Below are 25602 nucleotides of genomic sequence, written 5' to 3'. Positions count from 1 at the left end.
ATTAGGTTAAAGTTTACCACCAGAGGCCTACTGGTACAATACAGGAGTTTAGCATTTCTACTTAGAAGTGAAAAGAGGTGAACATAGATTTTCTAATAGGATTGCCTCATTCGCATCATTAGCATGATTCGATATAGTTTATAATAGACAGAATGACCAAATCAACCAATTTCTTACCAGGTCATACTTCTTTTCAACCGATGATTACGCCAAGGTCTATATTAGAGGGTCTGTTAGGTCGCATGGAGTTTCTTTGTCAATTATTTCAGATAGAGGTACTCATGTTACCTCTCACTTTTGGAAGTCTTTTCAGAAGGGACTTGGTACCCAATTTTATCTCAGTACATCTTTTTATCCTCAAACAGATGATCAGGCAGAGAGAATTATTCAGACCCTTAAGGATATGTTGAGAGCGTGTGTTCTTGACTTTAAAGGTAGTTGGGGTGATCACTTTCCATTGATCGAGTTTGCCTACAATAAATGTTATCACTAAAGTATTCAGATGGATCTGTTTGAGGCTCTCTATAGGAGGAGATGTAGATTTCCTATTAGTTGGTTTGAGCAAGATGAAGCTACATTGGTAGGGCTAGACTCGGTGTTTGATGTGATAGAGAAGGTTTAGTTGATTAGGGAGAGGCATAAGACAACCCAAATCCATCAAAAATCTTATGTAGATGTAAGAACAAGAGACCTTAAGTTTGAGGTTGCTGATTCAATCTATTTGAAAATCTCTCCCATGAAGGAGGTGAAAAGATTTGGCAAGAAGGGGAAACTCAGTCCCTATATGTTAGCCCTTACAGAATCTTGATCTATTTTGGGAAGGTAGCTTATGAGATTGAGTTGCCTGTGGATTTGGCATCAATGCATCCAGTGTTTCATGTCTCTTTATTAAAGAAGTGTATTGGTGATCCAGCTATTGTTGTTCCATTAAAAAGAACATATGTTCAGGATAACCTTTTTTAAAAAGAAATCCTAGTCTAGATCCTTGATCATCAAATTCGTATACTAAGGAACAAATAAGTCCCCTTGGTAAAAGTTCTTCGGCGGAATCAGTCCATTGAGAGAGCCACTTGGGAAGCAGAAGAAGATATGAGTACCAAGTACCCTCATCTTTTCTCTTCAAACTCAGACTCAGCTTAAGGTAACAGTTTTTCTTAGATTATCTCTTTTTCATTCTCAGTTCCATTTATATAAAAAATCTCATGTCATTGCATGCATTCACTAATTAGTTCAGTTTATGTATCATGTTTTGGACTCAGCCATGTAATCATGTTTTTAGTTATGCAAGTCCAGTATATGATCTCAGTTTCCCCAGTATTCTCAGCTTAATCAGTCTCATTTGATGATGAATGTTCCCAAATGGGAGATATTGTAATACCCCATACTTTTCTTATCTTAATTCAATTCCTAGTTCTATGCATAAGAGGTATACAGCCTGAAAATTCTACTAAGTGTTGGGGACTAAGTCATACTTTTGGCCTCTTAACTTTAACAATTTTTAAACGAGTCTTCCAGACCCCAAGATATTGGTTTTTGAGTTAATTCATGTTAAAGGATGTAAGGAGTTGTCTCAAGGAAGTTTTGGATTTTTCAGACAAGGACTGAGTCATGTTTGGATTTCTATTCCAGCAACTCAATGCGATAGTGGTGCGTCACGGTGGCTATAGTGGTGAAAGCTTCATCATATTATGGTGGACCTTTAATCCGCTTTCTAGTTTTGAATTTAATTCTCTACGAGGCTATTGAGTTGTTTCCCCTCGATGCACTTCATATAAACTTGAATTAAAACGTCGGTTAGGGCATTATATTCCAATTTTTTCCAATTCTCCTCACAAAGAAACCCTAACCATTCCCCAAGTTCATCAAATTCAATTACCTACTCTTTTTAAGAAAACCAAGAAAAATAAGTTCCCCAAATCCAGGTAATAAAAGCAGCAAGATTGTGTTTCTCTTTTAAGCTTAAGGATTTAAGGTATGCTTGATGTTCTTCCATGGGCCCTTTTCACCCATAGAGTACAAGAACCCCCTTTTGATATCAAATTATGAGTTTTTACATGTTTATGATGAATTGCTTCCATGAAGTTGTTATTGATTTTGATTACAAGTTATGTTACGAGTGTTTTTCAATGGAATGATACCTTATATTATTTGAGTATTGAAATCTTCATGTTAAATCCCTAACTCATAGCTTTAATGTTGTAACTATGTTTGCAATCACATGTTTTACCCATTCCCATACTTAAGTTCATGATTCTTATGTGTTTTATGAAATGTCTAAATGTTGGGTTTTGAGCAATGATCCTTTATTATGGTTTTTAATGCTTCATATGTCCTTACTGTTATTTTCATTAAGTTCTATAGCGCTATAAACACCAGATACTTAGTTGTTTACATAATTTCAGTATCTTCAGAATGGTTTCTGATAAACCATAAGTGTTGTCATTCAATTAGTTTTCATGATCAATTGTTTGCTCAGTTAAGCTTACTTCAATCGAGTTATTATTATTATTCAGTTTCGAGTAGGATTTAGCACTGAGCAAACCCAAGGATAGGGGCTCACCTTCTAGTAGAGGGTGTGACCTTTAGTAGCATTCCCTTAATTCCAGAACTACTTGGATAGCGTTAGTTAGAGATATAAACCTTCCTATTGAGGGTTGATAAAGTGTTTATCTATCAGTTGAAGGTAACACATATAATATTAGAGCACCTAGTAAATGAGGCTGACTCATTACTCCTTTAGGACATTAGTTTAGTAGATCCACATCCCATATTAGTACCTATGGTATGGTACTGACACCCTTCCAACTGGGGTTACAAGTTAGACCTTTATTAGCTCAAATTGGGGCATATCGGTTAGATCATACCTCCCACAGTCTCAGTTCAGTATTCAGTATAGAATTCAGCTAAGGTTAGCTTGACCATATCATATAGTTCATCAGTTATTCAGTTACCAGATTTCAGTATTTTAGTTTATAGACTATTTATGTATCATGTTATATATTTGGTCATGCATTCTCAGATTTTAATGCTTTCATGCATTTATGCATCAGTTATCTCATGCAATTAAGTCAATCATTATTTTATGCACATGAACCTATGAATTTTAGCCTAACCTCGTCTCATATACTAGTACATTCAACGTACTGGTCGCATTCTTTTCTTCATGCTATGATGTCTTATATCAAAGGTTTCGGCACTCAATTTCCTGCTCGTGCTTAGATAGTACACCATATCAGCAGCAGAAGTTGTGGTGAGTCCTTATATGTCGAGGACCTATTATGATATTTCAGTATTTCTGCATTTCTTTTTAGTTAGTTCATTCTAGAGATAGTTGGGGCCTGTCTTATCAACTCTTCAATCAGTTTAGAGGCTTTTGGATGTTTTAAACATTCAGATAGTTAGTAAGTTTATCAGATGTTTTTTCATTCTTTTTAGTTTGTCTATAGACATTTAGATTTAAGGTTTAATTGTGTTTCAGTATTTAAAACCTTATGGATTTATTCAGTTATTTCCACATATGTTCATTATTAGTATATTACTCAGCGCTCACAGCATGTACCAGCTCATGGGTTATCTTGTGGTCACCTATAACCGTAATCACCGTTATCGTGACTGCAGGTAGCCTCAGGTCATGAGAAGAGGCCTTTCAAAAGTCCATTGAACCCTTAAAATCAGTCCAATCAATATTGAATATTTACACTGCAACCAAAAACTTGAACTCTTCTCCAAACTTGACACATAAACATTAGCAGAATCTTAATTAAACTGTAATAGTGTATCAACAAGACTTACTTGGTCCCTCGGCCTTATCAGTTCCAACCTAACAATCTTAACTATAAAATGCAATACCTTGATTGAACGATTATGCCTAATATAGGTAAAGAACCAATATTTACAAAATCAGTGTATTGTATGTGTGTTTTCACGATAGGTTCATCGGTAATACAAACCTCCCACATAAGAAGTGGTTCCATTTGCAAGAAGATTATTTCTCCTATCCCATCTTTACTCTAACCTTTAATGCTGGTTGGGCAAAAGTTGATCCACTTTCACTTCTTTTTATCTGCAAACAAGAGAAAAATATTTGATATCAAACAAGAGAAGAACAAAAAGAGCATTACAAAAGGGTAACACAAAATTAAATAAATACAATACTTTACAATAAGAGTTCCAATAAATTCTTCATCTGATCAACAAATGAGTCATCTGTTGTAACAGGTGATGCATCTGTGGCAATACATGGATGACATGTTGCAACAGATAACTGGTTTGATTTCATTCAACATTTCCTCCATCCGTTCCAACAACTGATTCATCACTTGGAACAGTTGAGAAAACTGTTACAACACCACTAAAGCAACCAGCCAACAACAACAACAACATCAACAACAAAGAAATAATACCATATGTTCCAAAACTATTAACAATACAAACACCCCATATTTTAACAACACCAACACCCCTAATAATAACAACACCAATAAAAAATAAAAAAAGAGATAAAAATGATACTAACAATAAAGCTTTTTAATTCTTCCCAATAGATGACTTTTTTGCATATTGTAATAAAAACCATTATTCATTCATTCAAGAATTAAAAGTAACATTTCCTTCAATTTGCTCAATAAATAGGATACTGGTAATGGGTAAATCAATAGAAACAACAGATGTAAATATTTAATTTAAATAACATACAATAAAAAACAAGAAGGAAAGAGCAATTAGTGAACCATACCTACAATATCAAAAATGCAAAGGGATCAAAACACCCATTTCAGTCAAGAAAAGATATAAATTGGTTCTGAAAGAAAAAAGAGAGATGAGTTAATCTATGGATGAAGGAGAGAGAACTCGAGAGATGGATTTTAAATATTCATTAATGACTTTGAGGGAAACGAGGAGATGGTGACATTGAAAAGACAAGAAAAGACTACTCAAAGAGGAGATTTTTCAGTTATTCATGTAATATTTTTTAATGCCTTCGTATTTTATATTTTTTAATCTCGGGAAGAAAGTTTCTTTAAAATAAAAAAAAGAACTTAAAACATATAAGTCATCTATTGCAACAGATATCAATTTCTATTTGTAATATTTTAACGGCTCAATAATCTTTTGCAACAAATGGCAACATCTATTTAATAATTTACAATAGAGAAGTAATATGTTGCAACGATTTTATTAATCTATCTAATAAATTCCAACAGATATGTCATCTATTGCAATAGGTTAAATATATGTTTTTATACAATTTCAAGTTAGTTCATATATACAACTACAACTTCAATTGATTTAGCTACAACTAGGGATGAATTAACAGGGTCAAGTATATTGTATAATGTATGTATTGCATTCCTCCTGATCTGAGTCATCAATTGATCAATCTGAGTTGAAATGATTCATATTAGCTTATTATCTAAAAACCTAAATATATTTAGCAACAACTAGCGATGATTTAATAGGGTCAACTATATTTCATGATATTGTTATTGCGTTCCTCCTGACTCGAGCCATCAATCGATCAATCTGAGTTGCAATGATTCTTATTAGCTTATTATTTGAAATACCAAAATTGAATTAGCTACAACTAGGGATCATTTGACTGGGCCAACTATACTACATGATGTTGGTATTGCATTCTTCCTGACCTGAGTCATCAATCGATCAATCTGAGTTAAAATGATTTATATTAGCTTACTATTTGAAATACCTAAATTGATTTAGCTACAATTAGGGCTAATTTAATAGGGTCAACAATACTGCATCATGTTGGTATTGTGTTCCTCCTGACCTGAGTCATCAATTGATAAATATGAGTTGAAAAGATTCATATTAGCTTATTATTTGAAATACCTAAATTGATTTAGCTATAACTAGGGATGAGTTGATAAGGTCAACTATATGGCATGATGTTGGTATTTTGTTCCTCCTAACCCGAGTTATCAATAGATAAATCTGAGTTGAAATGATTCATATTAGCTTATTAATTGAAATACCTAAATTGATTTAGTTATAACTAGGGATGAGTTGATAGGGTCAACTATATTGCATGATGTTGGTATTGCGCTCCCCCTGACTCGAGTCGTCAATCAATAAATTTAAGTAGAAATAATTCATATTAGCCTATTATTTGAAATACCTATATTTATTTAGCAACAACTAGGGATGAGTTGATAGGGTCAACTATAATGCATGATGTTGGTATTGTGCTCCTCTTGACCCTAGTCGTCAATCGATCAATCTAATTTGAAATGATTCATATTAGCTTATTCTTTGAAATACCAAATTTATTTAGCTATAAATAGGGATGAGTTGATAGGGTCAACTATGTTGCATGATATTGGTATTGCGTTCCTCTTGACCCAAGTTGTCAATCGATCAATCTGAGTTGAAACGATATGTATTAGCTTATTATTTGAAGGGCAAAGGGCCAAAAATACCCCTCTACTTTAAGAAATTGGCCAACTTTACCCCCAGTTAAACTTTGGGGTTATATATACCCCCCCCCCCCCCCGCCCCGCTATAAAAGTTCATATATATACCTTTCAACTAATAGAATAATCAATATCACTTTAAATTACCCTTTTTTTAAAAAAAAATGACCCAACTCGACCCATCAAAAGACCCAAACATAATACGGAGATTTTTCATCACTTCACCATTAGGGCTTTTCACCTTCAATAAAAAGAGAGACAACACGTAATTTTCTCATAATTCAGAATTAGGGATTTTCGAAAGAGATTCAATTGAAAAAGAAGATAGTTCTACTAATGGAATATACCTTCTCCCAAATAGTTTTTGTTCTTACTAAAATTCCAGATCGGTGCAGAGGAGTTGTTACTAAAGGTTGGGGGAGAATTTTGTTTGGCTAATTCTGTATTACTTTAACTATAAAAGTAGGATGCCATTTGAAAAAGGCTTGTGGATATAAACCAAAAAAAGTGATTCCTGCATATATTTTAATCTGGAGTAGTTCTGTAGGTTTGGGAGAATCACGATTCATACTATCAACTCAAACCTTATGTATGTATGTATGTATGTATATATGTATAGAGATATGCACCAAACATGAAAGGCAAAGGATTAAAATGAACTTGTGCATTTTTTCCTCTTCGTCAATGGAGTTATAGAATCCAAAACATCCATTTCATTCTATCCTTATACAGCCTGTGGCATGAACTCATGCTTCCAGTAATGCAATTTACAAACAAAAGACATCAATGGAAGAAGAACATCTAGCATGTGGCCTGCATATGTGAATAATAGAAATAACCAAATTATGAAGTATCCCCTTAAACCTTCCAATACCACTTTTGTACTCAATCTAATGCCTTTTAGGAAATCCACATATTTTTACAAATAATATATGCATTGTAGGTAGAAGATCCCGTAAAACAACCAAACTCAAAGCAATTACTGCATAATAGTAATAGTACCAGTAGTCTTACTCTACCTTGTGAACATAGAGAGTTTATTTCCGCTAGAACCTCAACTTGATATTTTTTTAAAAATAATTTTTTCAATATTTGGTAACGAAAATATTTTTCATGATACAAAACTTTTATTTCATATGCCAATGCACCCAATGTAGCTAAAACTCAAGACCAAAAATCTGGACCAAAACAGTGTCAAATATCACCCAAAATTTGATTACGACATCACAACTCTTATTTGGTGCAAATTCTCTGAATAGTGTAAGAAAAATTCTAAGTCAACGGACCAACAGATGAACACAATTAGTAGTATTCTTAGAGCACGTGTATGAAAAAATTATACCAGTCACACCATATCCATACAAATGGTGTCATTCCATACTATATGTCTATCATTAGCTCCTTTAAGAGACAAATTATTTTCAGTACGTACACTTATAATAGTAGTTGTTCATTAAAATATCAACCTTTAGAAGATACAAACAAGCATAAATCAATTCGACAGCCCTTGTTGATTGGTAAATAGAGTTTTCTAATGAATTAGTGTAGCAAAAAATACAAATTCGAGCACACTAAGCACAACTATGCATGTTGCATGATTTATACAAAGAAAAATAAAATACTCTATCATGTGATATCAACAACAGTATGTAATACTTGCAATAAACAAGATGCAGTTGTTATGTGTAGCAAAAAATTAGATTAAAATCATAACTTCACAATCAAATTTACCAAATAGAACTTAGATATCGATAACCATGTTATTTACAAATTTCAAACCATAACAGGTACGTTTAACAAAGCACAGAGGTGTAATCCCACAAACGGGCATCTATACCGCTTGAAGACAAAAAGTTGCAACAAAAATACAAGTTCATCATTTTCACAAAAAAAGACAGAACATCCATTATCACCATTAAATATTAGCCATTTCCTTGTCTTAACACAAAAAACATGCCAATATTAGATTCACTGTTGTGCCATGTCATTACCCTTTCTCGTCTTAAGTTTATCCACTCTTAATTGGTCCAACTGTATCCTGATAATAGATGCATTATCATTCCATGAGATCCCTTTTGGTGCATACAAGACTTGGTTTAGTTGAATATATACCATCATGAAGAAATTTGATTTGTCTTGATCCAATTGGTTTATGTCTGGTTTAGTTGAATATATACCATCATGAAGAAATTTGATTTGTCTTGATCCAATTGGTTTTGGTTGTTCCTGTCTTTGTAAGATTTTAGACTTCAACTCTGAAACACTTCTTGGCTTCCACTGTACATCTTTTTCAACTTTAGGACAATGATATTAATACTCAAGATAACTTGGAGATGGACCAAAGATTGACTGATCAAAGGACTCGCCAAAGAGGAGCTGACGTTGAGTTGACGCACTGTCTTGACTAGCCTGTAGAGATGTCAAGTCCATGTCCTCAACTATTGCATCATCTGGGAATCTGGGAGGGCTTAGTTCTACATCTTCTTCATCAATTAGTGTTCTTCACCTCTTCATTGACTACTTGCCCTTCATTGGTTATTTGTCTTTCATTTTTTTCTTACTCTTCAACTAGCTGGACTGAGAAGTGCCTTCACCACTCACTTTTTGAAACTAAGAAAACAACAAATTAAGCGTAAATCTGTAATACTTACAAAGATTAGAAGTGATTAATTAAAATAGAAAGTTACCTTTTGACAATCCCTAGCATTGTGTCCTCGAATTCCACAGGTTGAACAAGTCATAACTCTACCTCTCCTTGTTGCAGCCACTTAGTTTTCCTCTTAAGTGCTTCATCTTTATCTCTTTTCCTTGTCGTTGCAGGTCTGTCATCTAGGGTTACCAAAGAGGGTGGTTTCATTGCTTTTACTGGATCAATTTTCCAGAAATTAGGGCCAGGCACTGGTTGTAGTTTTAAATGATAAGTCAAGAGATATGCCTCCTTTGTGTACCACCAGTGGATCTCTTCCCTACTTTATAAAGAAGTTCCTTGATTGCATCAGGACAAGGTATTCCAGTAAGTTCCCATAAGCTATAACTACACCTCTTATTTTGCAAATTGATATTGTGTTTGTCATTTCCCTTACTAATCTCATACCTATAATCACCATTGAAATTTAATTCACACATTATCAATTTTCAAGTATTCATTTTAGATCTCAATAGCTTTTGGAATCCATTTAGTATCCCAACACTTCACTTCTTCTTCATGTTTCACAAACTTCTTCATTACTTTTATTCTGATAGCCTTAAGCATCCTAATGATGGGTTTCTGTCTTGCTTCCAGTATCCATGAGTTAAATGACTCGGCCAAGTTATTTTCCACCTTTTCATTCTTGCAAACTGTGTCTAAAAATACTCTACACCATGTTTCTATTGGAAAATGCAACAACTCGTCTTTAGCTTCTTTTGACAATTCAGCCAATTCATTCAAATTATCATCCAGCTTCTCTTTATAGGTGCTCCATTCACACCACCCTACTATCTTAGATATTTGTTTAGATTTTTTTTCATTTATTCTCCAATTGGCCTCTATTTGTCTCATACAGCATCTATGCATTGCATTAGGGAGAACAATTTTGACTGCTTCAAGCAGTCCCTTTTTACTAGTAAACAAAAAATAAGTTGATAAATGAACATACACAAGAATAATTATCAAAAAATAGTGAACTGATTTAGTTCACTATTTAAAAGATAATGAAATGATTTAGTTCACTTCTCAGCATGTAATAAACTAAATCGATTCACTTATCAAAAAATAGTGAACCAATTTAGACGACATTAAAAAATAATAAATTAATACAGTTCACTTCTTAGCAAATAATGAACTAAGTTGATTCAATTATGAAAAAACAATGAACTGATTTAATTCACTTATACAATATTGGTGGTTCACCTTTTGCATATCTAAGATTAATGTGATCCCTTCTCCCTTGTTGAGGCTTGAGACTGCTGAAGCAATTCCACAAACCATAGCTAAGTAGCATTGCATTCTTTGTGCACAATGGCCAAAGAAATAGGATAAATATGGTTCATTGAGTATTGACCAACAACACATAAGAGTTGACCTTTCACTTTAACTTTAAAAAAAGTTCCATCTAATTTGATGAAAGGTGTCAAACCAACTTTAAACCCCCTTTTCAGTGCATCAAAACAGATATACATTATCAAAAACTGTCTTTTTCCTTAAGCTAGTAAAACTTTAAGGATAACACCACTCTCTACATTACACTCCAATAGAGCATTCACATAACCAACAAGCTTTTTATAGTCATCATAAAAACTGCCTTCCATTTTTTTCCAAAATCATTCTTTTAGCTCTCTTACACTTCCCAAAATAAGCATTAATGTTGAATGCAGTTTTGAGATCAACTCTCTTGTCTTTAAACTTATATTTGGGATTAGCTTGCAACTTTTCCTTGAATTAATAAGCAAGTGTAGTTGCTAAAACCTTATAGTTACCGCATGGGTCATCATATTTATGCTTTCCCGTTAATGTTTTCACACTAACACCAGAACAATTCTTCTCACCGAAAATTAGGGAGAAAAAGTTGCACACTTTTTGACAAATGACCCTAAATCTTTTTGAGTCACTTTTTTTTTATAGTTAGGTTATAGCCATTTGCTAATGCATGCAAGCTAATGAATCTTCTAACATTAGCTATACCTTTGAAAGTCATAAACCTATGTAGCTCATTATATTTAGACAACTTGTCATTGATTGTCTTTTCTTTCTTTTCCGAGAACCTCTAACTCCTTAGAATCATAATCAAAATAACCAGAGGCATTACAACCATTATTATCAGTTTCATTAGATTTGTAACCACTATCTTCACTATCTGCTTCATCAACCTCTACCACAGACTCTTTCAGTCTAACTATGTTTTTAACATCAATAGGTAATTCGTTATCTTCAATGGCAAAAAAATTTATAACATCAAATTTATCATTCACATAGTACAATAATGTTCTAATTCCCAGATCATATACTATTTCATAGTATTTTTCAGAAGGGAAAGACACAATCACTTGTTGAACACCAAGAAATCCTAATGTACCATTGTATTCATTCACAATATCTATAAATGATAACAAATCAGAATCATACCTTTACCATTTGTGCACCAACTTTCTTGAATATAGTATTTCTTACTCTCTTATCTACTCACCGTCATAGTGGAATACCATGTCAATTAGCACCATTTTATATAAACTAAAATCAGTAAAAATTTTAAAACAAGATAACAAATAAATGAAGAAAGTAATTAGAGAATTTAGGTGGAACAAAAATGAAGAAATATTTCCTAAACTAAAATAATGAAAAATGAATAAACAATAAAATATGCTATAATTAGTCACAAAGAACAACATTTCCATTAGATCTAAAACCCTAGTATATAAGAAAAACTACTTTGGAACCTTAATTAAAAATCCTAGTTTATAAGGAGTTAGACATGAAAGAAGAGAAATATGCTCAAATCAAAAAGAGAAATATTCTCAAATCAAAGAGACTTTTATACCTTTACTGAGATTCCCTCAATAAATTTAAAAACCTTAGATGGGAAACATTTTAATAGTGTGGGAGAAGGTATATTCCATTAGAAGAACTATCTTCTATTCAATTAAATCTCTTTCGAAAAGTCCTAATTATAAAGTATAAGAAAATCGTGGGTTGTCTCTCTTTCTAGTGAAGGTGAATAGCCCTAATTATGAAGTGATGAAAAATCTGCGTATTATGTTTTGGTCTTCTGAAGTGCTGGGACGGGTCGAGTTTGTTTTTTTAAAAATGGTTCATTTAAAGAGATATGGGTTATTCTGTTAGTTGGAGCGTATATATGTGAACTTTTATAACAGTGTGGGTATATATAACCCCAAAGTTTAACTGAGGGTAAAGTTGGCCTATTTCTTAAAGTAGAGGGGTATTTTTGGCCCTTTTTCCTTTTTTGAAATACCTAAATTGATTTACCTACAACTATGGATGAGTTGATTGGATCAACTATATTGAATGATATTGGTAGTGCATTCCTCCTAACCTGAGATGTTAATTGATCAATTCAAGTTAAAACGATTCATATTAGCTTATTATTTGAAATACCTATGTTGATTTAGATACAACTAGGGATTATTATATAGGGTCAATAATATTGCATGATGTTGGTATTACATTCCTACTAACCCAAGTCATCAATCGATTAATTTGAGTTGAAATGATTCTTATTAGCTTATTATTTAAATACCTAAATTGATTTAGCTATAATTAGGGATGAGTTGATAGTGTTAACTATATTTCATGATGTTGGTATTGCGCTCCTCCTAATCTGAGCCGTCAATCGACAAATCTGAGTTGAAACAAGTCATATCAGCTTATTATTTGAATTACCTAAATTGAATTATCTATAACTAAGGATGAGTTAATAGGGTCAACTATATTAAATGATATTGGTATTGCGCTCCTTCTAACCCAAGCCATCAATCGACGAATCTAAGTTGAAATGATTCATATAAGCTTATTATTTGAAATACCTAAATTGATTTAGCGATAACTAGAGATGAGTTGATAGGGTTAACTATATTGCATGATACTGGTATTGTATTCCTTCTGATCCAAGTAAACAATCGATCAATCTGAGTTGAAACATTTCATATTAGTTTATTATTTGAAATACCTAAATTGATTTAGCTACAACTATGAATGAGTTGATAGGGTCAACTATATTGCATGATGTTGGTATTGTGTTCCTTCTGTCCTGAGCCATTAATCAATAAATCTGAATTAAAATAATTCATATTAGCTTATTATTTTTAATACCTAGATTGGTTTAGCTACAACTAAGGATGAGAAAATTACTCCAACCAAATTAACATTTTCAAAACTTGTCATACTTTTCCAAAATATAAATCAACCCATACAAATCATCCATTTGCAGAAAAGTATTTTATCATTTCAAATCTCGAGTTCTCGCTCTTTTCTTTCTCTCTCAATAATACAAATAACAACAACTCAATATATTACTCAACCCTTCACAACAGAATAATTTTCTTACCATTTCTTACAATATAGTTGTTCTTTATGACTTCATTCTTACTTGTATCCATCATTTTCTATTTCTCTACATGTAACAGATGTCGAGAAGAGTTCTACATTTTTTCTCCTTTTTAAATTACTGCTTCATAGTTAATGATAAAAAACAAGACTTCTAGTTGTATTATCTTTGAGAATGGGTTAACAATTTTGAGTTTTGTTTTTTAAAATCATAGGAAGAACTCAAGAAAATCCTAGTATCTATCGTTGTGGTTCATTGAATATCATGGTATTATTGGATGGTGTTTATTGTGTTGGTCATGGCAGTTGGCGGTGGTGTTGGTATGGGTGGAGGTGGTGTTGGTATGGGAGGCATTGGAGGTGGTATTGGTGATGGTATTGGTGGTTTAGTGGTGGTGTTGATGGAATTGGTGGTGGTGGTGGTGACTATTAGTGGTGGTGTAGGGGGTCATTGTTGTGGTATTGGTGGTGTTGGTGATTTTGTTGTTGGTATTGGTAGCATTAATGTTGGTTTTAGTGGTGGTGGTGGTGGTGGTTTAGTGGTGGTGGTGGTATTAGTTGTGTTAGTAGTTGTGGTATTTGTGGTGCCTTTGGGTGGTGGTAGTTGTTGCATTAGTTGGTGGTGTTGGTATTGGTGGTGTTTGTGGTAGTTATTGGTGGTTTCAGTGTTAGTGGTATTTGTGGTGGCTGATGGATGTGGTGTTGGTGGCATTGGTTGTGGTGTTGTTGGTGTCGATGTTAGTATTGTTGGTGGTGACGGTATTGGTGGTATTTGTGATCGTGTTTATGGTTGTGGTGGTTGTCCATCTGTTGCAACAAGTTGAATAAATATTGGGAGATATTAAAATAGGTCTTTAAACATATTTCCTATCTGTTTCATCAGTAGAAAGACAGTTTTGATCTTATCCATCAGGTTGTTCATTAGTTGGAACAGGTTATTCGTCCGTCGTAACTGATGATTTATCTATTCCAACTGATGGGTTTTCTGTTGGAATATTTTTTTGTAATGTGGCCTATAAAAATTTATTGAAATTTATCTTACATTAGACAGAAAAAAGAGAAGTTAAGGAAAGATATGAAAATAACATTGAGGGAGATGGACAAAGATCTGTAGATAGTGATAAGGAAAATGAAAATAAAGAGAAAGAAGAAAAAGATAAATATTAAGAGGAGAAAGAAGAAAGTGAGAAAGAGTATGATGATCAACATGATTATAATGCATCACCAATGAGGCGTGAATCAATATTGAAATCTTAGCATGGGGCTATCAAAACTATTAGTATTGATAGGTTTCAAGTTGAGATGCCGATAAATGACCCTACGGAACTAACTGGTGATCTTGTACTTAAATGTCAGTTGGGAAACCTTTTGATGAATTTAGGAATACTATGAAGAATGAAAACATAGATGAACTTTTTAAGAAGAGCTGCTTTGTACACTTTCTTGAGCTGCCTCAGGACCGCACTGCCCGTTTCCAAATAAGCATTGTATAATTGTCGGGGGATGCAGATAAATTGGGTAACTTAAATAGATCTATTATAGATCTAATGGATCTATTTTTGTTTTTGCGTGGATATTTCTTAACTTCTCTTATCATTCTTATTTTTAGTTTATTTATTTTAATTTTATTAATGTTCACATTTTGGGGGGTGATTATATGGTAAATGATTAAATACTTTACAGTAATATTCTTTAGTTTTTTCTGTTAGTCTTTGTAATTCTTGTATATTATTTTGATGGTATTCTAACTATTATATAGCTTTTGTTTCAAAATATTCAATTAAATTGTCTTTCATAAGTATTTCTATTAATCTTATTTCTTCCATATTTTATTTCTAGTATTTTAAATACTCGTAGCCTATCATTTTATTCTAAAGTAGTTGCTTGTTTACTAATTTCTGTGTAATATTCTATTCTGGTTGTACTATAATTTATATCTGAATTAAGTATATTAATACTATTAATTATCTCTCTTTCTTCTTTTCTTAATGAGTTTACTATGTTATATAAACTATTATCTGTACTTTTTTCTAAATTTTCTAAGATTTCTTTTATCCATATTAATTTTTCTTTTAGATTTTCCATTATTTCTTTGGGTTGGTTTCTATAATTAATTTATTATATAGGTCACTTTGGGTTTCTCTACTTTTTCTGATATATTTTAGCATTTCTTATCTGTATAATATCCATCTGAGTAATAACTATCTAAATATGAGCAGTAGCTTTCATTATATAGGTGTAAGTTTTTTATAGAACTTAATAAATCTTCATTAAAATAAAATACCTCTTCGTATATAATTTTTCTTATATCTACTATTTCTATATCTTTAAGTACATACAAAACAATTATTTTAAATTTGTCTATCATTCCATTAGATAAATAGGTAGTCATGCTTTTTTATATGATGCTATTTTTAAAATATCCCCTTCAATCATACACATAACAAAATATAATCATTTGAGATTACTATACACTAGATTATTCTTAAATAACATGTTCTACGGTCACTATTAGTATGATAATCTGGATACTTTTCCCTTAAACAGCGCCTCTACTCTGGCTACTCCCCTATCACGGCTTTCTTGCCTCACCGGTTTCACCTTTTGGATGGCATAGTTCTTAGTGATTTTTCTCTTTTTCCACTTTGCTAATAAACTTCTTAACATGCTATTTTTCGAATAATTCTACTATAAAGTAACTAACATGAACTTATTTTATCATATCATGATTGTTAGGAATTTATGAATTTAGCTATTCATAATCATAAATAAATATACTTGTTCTGGTAGATTTGATAATTCTGGGCTTTGTTCATCCATAGTTTTTGCTTTGAAATATATCTGTCTTTTATTAAATATTCAAAGTTTTTTGTTTACAAAGTAGGAGGCTTGCTTTTAACACATGAAAGTCTTGCCTCTAACTGAGCAAATGATCTGCTATTTATAACCTAAGAATGAAAACGCGTATAGTATTTTACTTTACACCTTTCCTAATATAACATTACATGTTTCCTATATACATTTTTCCTTAAAAAGCCAATAATGGCAAGTGCTAAAAGTTAATAAATGAATAAAAGAAAAGTCAAAAAGTCTACCCTAGAAATAGTAAAGTTATTAAATGTTTACATGATTCACGAATCTTATTTTTCACAAAGTTAATTTTTTCTCCATATGTCACTTTCTTCCTTTAATATTTTTGTCTCCTTGTCTTTCTATTATTGCTCCGTTGATTTTTATCTTTTAGCTGGTGTCCTTATCTTTTTGGTTGGTTTTTTCTTTTATTCTAGCTAGACTTCTAGGATAATATTATCTCCTCCATTACATGTCAAACATTGATGGTCTGGATATTTGTATTCAATTATCTTGTAATATCTTGTTAATAATCCATCTAAAATAAATCCTTTCCTAATTGGTCTTGCCATAGATTAGTTTTCTGGGTTAAGTAACGTCATTATCCATTGTCTAACATCTTCCATATCGGTTGTCGTAGTTCTCTTGAATTTGAATAAATTATTTGATGATCTCTTTAATAATTGCTCCATATTGGGTTTTCATTGATGTAATTATTTGTTAATTCTTGAATAATTGTAGCTATTCCATTAAGTCGTTTATTTGTATAAAAATTAGGTATCTTGATTTTGGGTATCTCTGGCTACTACACAATATCTTCCGGTATAATCATATCTCTGGTTAATCCTATTATTACAACTTGTATAACTGGTTTGATCTCGTTGTATAATATCTCTGCTGGTGTACTATAAAACTTTATATAAAATAGATTTACTTTGGTTACTCTTTTATAGGTGGTGAATACTTTATATAATTCTTCTATAGTTGTTAGTTCTTCTCCATCTTGGGTATATATGGTATTTAATAATTCATAGTTGAAACAAGTTTTTATTAAGCTTGGGTTAGTTTTGGGTAGTGCTATTGGCTTGTTGTAACCTTGCAATTTTTGGGTTATATAGTTTGTGTTTGGTTCTTGGATATTTGTAGCTTTGGGGTTAAGATTTAGAAAAGTTTGTACTTTGTAGATATTTTCTATATATCCTCGGGCTATATGGTTATAAGCTTTTTTATTTTGGTTCAAACTATCTCGATATGTGGTAATTTGTAGGGGTATGTACAAGGGGTCTTTTTGTGCTTTTGGTATAAATGGTTTTTCAAATATCTTATTCATGTTCATGTTATGGTATCTTTGTCCACTAACTCCTTTGCTTGTACCTGCAATTGTAGATTGATAAACATTATGGGTTTTATGGACTGTCTCAACGTCTCTTTTTATCTCTGAAATTTTAATTTCTTCCGATCGACATAGCTCTGCGCACTTCTAAGTTAGCCGATTCATAGATTTAGACTTCAATTTTACTTCATTAGTCTTTAGCTTTTGTATTTTATTACTCATACTGTCCACTTTCATTGAATGTGTAGTTAGGGTTTTGAGTATTTTTTCTAAAGCATCATCTTCTATTATATCAGCTTGTGTAGCTTTGTCTTGATATGTAATCTACTATAAAGTTTTTGTTAGTAGTAATTACTTCAATTGTAAATGTAAAATTTAATATATTCAATACTAGTCTCCGAATTTTTTTCATTGTAATTGAATTTTGTATTTTCTTTGTTAGCCACCATCGAACCTAGGTATTATCTGTTCTCACAATAAATTTGTTGTATACAATATATGGCTCAAATGCTAATAAACATATATATAATGAACATAATTCTTTTCTATTTATTTTTCATTTTATTTTTGTTTCATTAAACGTACCTAAGTAGTATCTACAATGATGTTCTAATTTATCTTCTTTATATCTATCTTTAAGTACTCCTCCATAACTATATTCACTAGCATCTGCTTTTACTATATATATAAATTTTTTATTTTCGTCTGGGAATAGTAATTTTTGTAACTCTTTACAAAGTTTTTTTATTTTCTGAACTTGTTTTTTATCTTCTTTGTTGTAATTACATTCTATATCCTTTTTAAATTTTTTCTGTAAAAGCTTTAGGTATTCTGCTAATTTTGGTATATATTCTCTTACTTGGTTTACTAATCCTAAAAATGATTGTAATTTCTTTTTTGTATCTAATTTTTCTTTTGAATTTTTTATTTTTTATACTATATGTTGTTGCATTTTTACGCCACTTTTATCTATTTGTATTCCTAAAAACTCTATCTGATTTTTCATAATTTCGACTTTCTTTTCAATTAAAATTATCCCGATCTTTCTATAATACCTGTAAATTGTTCTAATAATTTTAAATGTTCTTCTTTAGTTTTTGTATATAGTATTATATCATCTATGTATACTATAAAATTACGTAATTCTGTAAAATAACTATCCATAAAATGTTGATATCTACCTGGTGCATTTTTATATCCAAATGGTAATATGTTCCGTTCATAAAATTCTTGTGGTACCGTAAATGCAGTTAATTCCTTAGAATTTTCATCTAACTTTAAGTGGTAAAATCCAGATTAACAATCAAATTTACTAAAATAATTATATCCTTGTATTTGTCTTATTTTTAGTATCTTATTTGGTATTGCATAATTATATGTCATAGTTTTTGCATTTAGGTTTCTATAATCAAAAACCATTCTACTTTTTCCTCTTTTTTGTTCACTATATTTTTTTACTATAAATGTTGGACTATTGTGTTTGCTATTGCTTTTTTGTATATACTGTTTTTCTAATAATTCATCTATATGCATTTTAAATTCTTTTAAATCATCAAAATTATATGTTAATGGTTTTTGAGTTATTATGCTATTTTTATCTATTAGTTCAATTTTTATAGTAGTTTTATGTTTTTTCTATCCTTTTAATGGATCTACACTATATATTTGTCTTAATTTTTTATTTATTATTTCTACCTTATCTATTGAAAATATAGTTATTTCTTTTTTATTTATAGAAAATACAACTAGTTTTACTGTGTCTTCTGTATTTTTTATATTTTCTAACTTTTGTGTAATTTTTTCACTTCCTTCTATCCAATCAGTTTTCTTTCTTATTTTATTAACAACTCTTTTTGCTCTTACCTTTTGTTTACATGGTGTTGTAAACTACCAATCTATTTTAGTTATTATATGTGGGTATAATTTATCTAAAAATAGTATTCCTAAAAGCATATCTTTTAATGTTAGTTCATAATTATAGATTTCTTCTACTGTTATTATTTTATCCCATATCTGTATTTTTACATTTTTAGCTTTATATGTAATTAAACTTCCTTCATTGTTAAATCTTTTGACTACTATTGGTATTTTTAATTTATCTCATTTACTTCCTCATAAATAGTAGTATCTACATAAGTTTGCTTCTGCTCCTATATCTATCATAGGTGTATAATACCTATTATAATATCCTTCTACTATTATTTTTACAAGTACATATATTTTCATATCATATTAAAGCTCTTTTTATGAATAATCTTTCTTTTTTATATGTTACAGATAATTGTGTATGTTCTATATTGTATGGTTTTACTTGTTCTAACCATTTTATTCCTAATATTATGTCTACTTTTTGCATTTCTTCCTTTATTTCAAATTTATTTTTATTTTTCTGAATCCTATTATTATTTCTTTTTCTGCCGTATCATTAATGTTTATTAGACTCCTTGGTAGATCTCGGCATATATTACTATTAGATTTTATTTCTGCACTTTTTACTAGATTTTTGGCTATATAATTTTCTTCTTGTCCTGTGTTTAAGAGTATTAAATATTCTTTTTCATTTGTTGTTCCTGTTATATAATATTGATTTAAATTTACTATTGAAGTTGTTTCATAACTTGTTTTTTTTTATGAGCTTGATGATTCTGTTTTTTCAAGAGCTATTCTTTTTGTTGTACTTATTCTATCATTTATTATTTGTAAATCTTCTTCTATATCTATGTCTTTGTAACTATAATCATTATTATCAATTGGTTTTACAAATTGTTCGAAAGGACTTTCTATTTATATTTTATTAATTTTATTTCTTCCCGTTATTTTATGTTTTGTTGTTAATACATATAGAGTTTTACATCTTGTTGTAAATATTTTACTTCTTAGGGTTAGTTTTATTCCTGATATTTTCCAATATAATACTAATGATTTATATATATTTTATCTCTTATTGCTACTGAATAATTCGCACTTATTATAAATTTAAATTTTTGGTATATTAAATTTCCTTTTACTGCTGTTATTATACATTTTTCTATAGGTTTTATAATTCTATCATCTGCTAAATATAATTCTAATGTTGTATCTATTCCTTCTCTTAAACATACGTTTATTAATATCTCTGTTCCTCCAAGGTGTACATATTTTATTGGGTCTTTACTTTTTATATCGTTTATTTCTTTATTAATTCTTCTTTTTTTACTAGTGGTATACTAGCTCTACCTTTTGCATATCTACAGTCTATTACATGTTATTTTTGGCTTACTACATAGTATTCTTCCTTTTTTCTACTAAATATATTTTTTATTGTTGGTACTTTAAATATTTTTTCTACACTTAGGTCTAACTCTTTTCCTTTTATTTCGTCAAATATATTACTGTCAAATATTATTTTTTGATTTGTTCCTTCTTCATTTAAACATTCTTTCTTTGTTATTATTTTTATAGCTTCTTCAGTTTTTTGGTTCATTTTTATATCTTCTTCAGTCATTTGATTCATCTAATTCAATATCTATTTCATTATCTGTTTCATTCTACGAAATTTCATATATACTATCTTCACTTTCTAATTCATAATCTATATAATCTATCTGCATATATTCTGTATTTTATATTTTTATTTCTGATATTTGTTTATATTTTGGGATTTTTGGTAATTTACAATCTCTAGCTAAATGTCCTAGTTTTTCACAATTATAACAAGTGCATTCTTGTATAGATTTGTTTTTTCTATATAATCTTTTATGTTTATAATTTTTTTACATAATATCTTTTTCTTGGTTTCTTATATTTATATTTTGATTTTTTGTATTTCTTATATTTCTTATGTCTTTTTCTTTTCTTATAATATCTTTCTTCACATCCGAATTGAGGTGCTATTTTATCTTTGCAACATGCTAAATTTCTTATTAATGTTTTTTCCATTTTTATTTCTTCTCTTATTTTTCACATAGATTTCCATACCATTGTTGTAAAAATTTTATTCTTGCTCCTTGGGTATCTACTATTTTTGCTTCATCCCAACTCTTTATTATTTTTGAACTAAATGCTTCAGGTAATTTACTAAAATATAATCTTATTATTTCTTTACTTTCTTCTATATTATATGTTCCTTTATAATAATATTCTTTAAATGTTCACGTATACTCATCTATATAGCACATATTACATATTGCTAGTTTTAACATTAAATTTCTATTTAAATCTTTTTCTTTATTTTGCTCTTCTTCTTCTTTTCTTACACTACTAAATTCATATCTTATAGCTATTTCATATTTTTTGAATATTTATGTTTGTAGTATTTTAGTAGTTGTTGATGTTCCTTCTGTTTTGTTATCGGATCTTTATACTTTTTTACGTGCTTCAGCTAGGTTTAAAAACCATAATTTTACTATTCCTTTTAATGTCTGTTCTATATATTCTGGTGTGTTTGTTGTATCTATGTTACTATCTAATAATTGTTATGACATGTATCCTACCCATAATTGTATTGTTTTATTTGTGTCTATTACACAGTCTAAATCTAAAAAGTTATAATTAGTTATTTGTTTTGGTGTCCATTTATTATATTCATCCTTTGGATTATATCTTTTAAACTTATTTTTGTAATTATAGGTTGGTTTTCTTATTTCTGATGTATTAGATATTATATTTTTATCTAGAGTATTTACTTTTGTATTTATTAGTTCTAGGTTTTCTTTATTAATTACTTCTTGTTTTTCATTTATTTCTAGGTTTCCTATATTTTCTAGAATTTCTGTATATGTTTAACTATCTTCTGAATCATAATTATCTGTTTCTTCAGCATCTATTGTATTTATTTCTAATTCACTGGTTTTTGGTTCTTTATTTTTTATTTCTAATTTTTATTTAAATTGATTTATCTCAATTAATAACTTTTGTTCTTTATCTTTTTCTTTTTTTGCTTTCTGTCTTTTTTCATACAAATCTTTTACTATTTGTAGTTCTTTTTCTAATTCAGCAATCTTACTTTTTTTAGTTCTTCTATTTTCGTATTTCTTCTGTGGTTTGTTGTTTTATTTTATCTATTTCCTTTTTTCTGTCTATCTTTTCATTTTCTCTTTCTATTCTTACCATCGCTGTCAACTTATCTTCTAATTTTAATTCTTCTTTTTCTAACATTAAATATAAAGGTTCACCTATTTTTTCTTATATCTCCTTTCTAAATTAGAGAATACTATTTTTATTTTTAATCCTTCATGATTTTCATCTGTTTTTTTATCTATTAAAAATTCTTCTTTGTTCATTTTTTTTAAACGTATATAGGTTATGTTGATATATATATTCTAGACTATCTATTGTTGATTCTAAATTTAATATTTCTTCTTTTTTGTGCATTTATTTAATTTTTACTAACTCCGACAATTATGTTATACTGTAGTCTTTCTATCCTTATTTCTAATTATTTACATTTTTCAGATATTATTTGTTTTAATTCTTTATATTTTTGTAATTTCTGTACGTTATTATCTAAACAAATATTATAAATATATTTTTGATGGATATCTAAATCTAATTTTATCATAATTAGGTGGTATGTGTCTCATTCTTCTAGATTCTGAATGAATTATTAATTTTACTTCAATACTAGATATTAAAGTAATTAGGTAGGCTAATCTATGGGGGTCTTCTTTTGTTTTATTTAAACATTCTGAATAATTACTAGTTAAAGCTTCTTTAATTTTTTAAAAAGCTTCTCTATTTTTAAATAGTCTTCTCATATTTAATCAATCAAATAAATAAATTAATCAAATAAATCAAAATATATACTAGTTCCATAACTTTAAACAACATAGCTCTGATACCAATTATAGGGAGGTGCGGATAACTTGGGTAACTCAAATAGATCTATTATAGCTATGGTCTTTTCAAGCACAAAATCAAGTACGGGGGGGGGGGGGGGGGATTCGAAGAAGGGGGGAAAAAGATGGATGAAATCTAGACCAACTACTATGGCATGATGTGATCGTATAGAAGAACCTCTCATCAAGGAAATACCCCGCAAAAGGTCAAGGAAAGCAGGACAGCAAAACCACCACCATCAAATAGAGGAAAGGCATTGTCCAAGTGACCACCCACCAAAACTAACAAATGCAAGAAAAAATAGATGGGTTATTAGAAATTATTGGGCATGGGTACAGAGCCAATAAGTTGTTAAAACATCTCAAGGATAAAACCATACTAAAGAAGTACAAGGAGCAATTGTGTTTAATTTGGTTTGCCCATTCCATTATATTGGCAAGAGGCATCAACAAAGTCATAGAAGATGATTTATTGAAGCTTGCTGAGGATTTTGAGAAATTCAACAATTATTTAGAATATATAAATCTAAATAAAACAAAAGAAAATCCACAAAAACTAGCCTACTTAATTACATTAATATCTAGTATTGAATCGAAATTAATAACACATTTAAAATCTAGAAGAATGAAACATATACCACCTAATTATGATAAAATTAGATTTAGATATCCACCGAGATATTATAAATATAATTTAAAATGAATAAAATACAACGATATAAAGAATTAAAACAAATTATCTCTGAAAAACGAAAAGAATTAAAAATAAGAATAGAAAGACTACATTAGAATATATTTGTTGGAGTTAGTAAAAATTCAATAGATACACAAAAAGATGAAATAACAAAATTAGAATCACAAATAGATAGTTTAGAATATGTATATCAACATGACCTATTCACAATAAAATGAATAAAGAAGAATTTATAATAGATGAAAAAATATATGAAAACTACGAAGGATCAAAGATAAAAATAGTATTTTCTAATCTAGGACGAAGATATAAGAAAATAGGTGAACACTTATATCTAATGTTAGAAAAAGAAGAATTAAAATTAGAAGATAAATTAACAGCAATGGTAAGAATAAAAAAAGAAAATGAAGAGATAGATAGGAAAAAAGAAATAGAAAAAATAAAACAACAAACTACGGAAGAAATACGAAAAATAGAAGAAACCAAAAATAGTAGAATTGCTGAATTAGAAAAAGAATTACAAATGTTAAAAGAACTGTATGAACAAAGACAAAAAGAAAAAGAAGAAAAAGATAGAGAACAGAAATTACTAAATGAGATAAATCAATTTAAGGAAAAATTAGAAATAAAAAATGAAGAATTAGAAATAAATAATATAGATATAGAAGAGAAAGATAGTTATGAGTCCGAAGATAGTGAAACATACACAGAAATACTAACAAATACAAAAAATTTAGAAATCAATGAAGAACAAAAAATTAATGAGGAAAACTTAGAAAATACCCACACAGAAATAAATACTCTTGATAAAAAAGAAAATGAAAATATAATACCTAAAACAACAGAAATAAGAAAACCTGTATACCATAAGAATAAGTTTAAAAAATATAATGAATATGATAAATGGATACCAAAACAAATAGTGAATAAAAATTATAACTTTTTAGATCTAGACTGTGTAATAGATACAGAAAAAATAATACAATTATGGATAGGATATATGACAAAACAATTATTAGATAATAATATAAATATAACAGATGCACCGGAATATATAGAAAAGACACTAATAGGATCAGTAAAACTATGGTTTGCAAATCTAACCGAAAATAGCAAAAAAGTATTAAGAACTAATAAACCTATAGAAGGAACATCATCGACAACAACTAAACTAACACCTATAGAATTATTAAAAAAATATGAAACAGCTATAAAAGACGAATTTGGAAGTACGACAACAATAGAAGAAGAACAAAATGAAGAAAAAGATACAAATAGAAATTTAATGTTAAAATTAGCAATATGTAATATGTGTTATATAGATGAATATACTTGCGCATTTAAAGAATATTATTACAAAGGAGCATATAGTATAGAAGAAAGTAAAGAAATAAGAAAATTATATTTTAATAAATTACCCGAGCCATTTAGTTCGAAAA

The 25602-nt window shown here is 29.7% G+C and overlaps 1 protein-coding gene across 1 annotated transcript; it reads left to right on the top strand.

The window, feature by feature from the left end:
- The first annotated feature begins 13769 nt into the window (after positions 1-13769).
- Positions 13770-14294, top strand: LOC124895804 (acanthoscurrin-2-like). The gene is made up of 2 exons (XM_047406227.1): positions 13770-14021; positions 14121-14294. Exons 1-2 carry the CDS (start codon positions 13770-13772, stop codon positions 14292-14294), a joined length of 426 nt encoding a protein of 141 aa, XP_047262183.1.
- Positions 14295-25602: the final 11308 nt, after the last annotated feature.

Source organism: Capsicum annuum, unplaced genomic scaffold (assembly GCF_002878395.1).
Source record: "Capsicum annuum cultivar UCD-10X-F1 unplaced genomic scaffold, UCD10Xv1.1 ctg997, whole genome shotgun sequence".
Lineage (NCBI taxonomy): Eukaryota > Viridiplantae > Streptophyta > Magnoliopsida > Solanales > Solanaceae > Capsicum > Capsicum annuum.
This window is presented reverse-complemented; position numbering and strand designations above follow the sequence as displayed.